Source organism: Nicotiana attenuata, unplaced genomic scaffold (genome assembly GCF_001879085.1).
Source record: "Nicotiana attenuata strain UT unplaced genomic scaffold, NIATTr2, whole genome shotgun sequence".
Classification (NCBI taxonomy): Eukaryota; Viridiplantae; Streptophyta; class Magnoliopsida; order Solanales; family Solanaceae; genus Nicotiana; species Nicotiana attenuata.
The window spans coordinates 396,229-398,292 of NW_017670753.1; the positions used below are offsets into that span (position 1 = coordinate 396,229).

The window sequence follows — 2,064 nt, forward strand, 5'->3', positions numbered from 1 at the left end:
CCCTTCTAGCTATAGAATACATCAATGGGAAAATTTTAAGAAAAATTCACAATCATATACTGGTACAAACACTATAGGAAATGACACCAAAAAATATAAAAGAAATGGCTTATGCTGCAAATAGTTTTCACACTCTTCTCTCAAAACTCAACGAACGTCCAATGATCATACAAGAAAATAGAAATGGTCCATCAGCAAAAGAAAGAAGGGAAGTTTAAACTACAGAGCTACAGCTGAAATTACTTATCCTTTTTTCCACAATACCAAAAATGATAACTTCATTTGTGGTTAAACGGATCTAAAATAACTCCCTTTCGAATAGAAACCAAAATATGATAGGCTCAAGAGCCCCAATTTACAAATTTAAGCTCCCATTTGGCCATATATTTTGGCTTCATTTTTTCAATTTTTTTTTTTGAAAACATTGTTTGTTTATGAAATATGATCATGTTTCGGGAAAAAAAATTTGAAGTTCCCAAAAACTAGTTTAGGGCAGTTTTTGGATGAAAACTTTTCTTCTCTCTCACTTGTAACTTTTTTTCAAATAAAATATATGTCCAAATACAACTTCAACTTTCAAAAATTATTTTTCAACACAACTTCAAAAACTATTCTTTCAAGTTTCAATCAAATCTATGTCCAAGCGCTAGCTTATTTTTTCTAATTTCAAAAATATTCTTAAGTGCCCCAATTTGATATAAACTCAAACTAAGAAATCCACCACTGGGAAAATTAGTGGATCAAGTATCCAATTAGCAGGCTAAAGACAAACGTTAACTTACAGATAAAGTACAGTAGAGAGAAAGAGAACTTACAGAGGGAAAAGTATTGCTGGTATAGGAAATGAGGAGACAAGTTTTACCCACTGCTCCGTCGCCGACGGTCACACACTTTATGAACCGAGACCCACTCATTCTTTATTTATTCTATAAGCTTAATCAGCCTCAAGTTTTCCGGCAACACCTTCAAATTCTCGTCGTTTTCTTCTCTACAAATGACAATGTTTTTGCTCTCTCTCTCTCTACAACTACTCTTCTAGCCGGGAGTCGTTAGGAGTTTGGTTATTTGTTAAGTAATTTAAAAGACAAAAACAAAATGAAAAGTAAAAGAAGTTGACAATTTTAAAGTGACACGGGTTCTAACTATCTAATATAATGCAACGAACTAGATATTTGAGTATTGATTTCAGCTGGTTTCTTTCAGATTGAGGTATTAAAATGAACTGTGTGATCTACACATTATTAAACTATTGTGGACATGAATTATAAAATCCATATTGAGGATAGAATAGGGAAAAAGACATCACCTAACTCAACAGCCACATTCAATTTCATACTTGGAAGAAAGCGGCTTTATTCCGTGTTTGTAAATAAATTTTTATTATTTAATTATAATTATTTGAAGGGAACCTTTGGGTGATCTATTGGTTACGAGTTCAAGTTGTGAAAGCACCAACTAATATTTATATTAGAATAGATTATCTACATCAGACCTTTTGGGATACGGAGGTTTCTTGAACCCTGCGTGAGGGATACCTAGCAAAGAGTTAAAAGCAGCTAGTGAGAGTAGGGGCATTTTCTGTTTTTTTTTTTTTTTTTTTTTTAAATTTTGCATACAAGTCAGCTATCTTTCCGAGGATTTGTTGTAGATATTGACTGCATAGTTTTTCAATATTGAATATATATATATATATATATATATATATATATATATATATATATATATAAGTGGGCAATAGAAAAGTGATGTGACACCTCTCTTAGGCCAAGAAACCTATTAATTTTTTTTCTCCTTTTTTGAGTTTTTCATCGTTTTATTCATTTATCTTATATTAAAAATTCTATTTTAATAACTCATACCTCTTTACTTTCATAACCTACACTTTTAATAATCTCAATAACTCTCGTGCACTTCATATCCATAACCCTCAAATGATTAATGTATAAGTTTATGATAATTTATTATAGTATTTCTCCATATATATCTATATAAGGACTTCTATATTTTAAACAAGATATAGAGGAGCATACTAACCTAAAGTATGTGATAAGTCTTTTACCTCCT

General features: G+C 30.8%; 1 protein-coding gene across 1 annotated transcript in view; it reads right to left on the minus strand.

Moving 5' to 3' along the window:
* LOC109243014 (rac-like GTP-binding protein 5) overlaps positions 1–1,249 on the minus strand; it is a 4,761-nt gene extending 3,512 nt beyond the window's left edge. Inside the window, exon 1 of the mRNA XM_019409904.1 lies at positions 816–1,249. Coding sequence (XP_019265449.1) covers positions 816–914 — 99 coding nt within the window. The 5' untranslated portion in view covers positions 915–1,249. The remainder of the gene's footprint in view (positions 1–815) is intronic.
* Between the last annotated feature and the right edge of the window lie 815 nt (positions 1,250–2,064).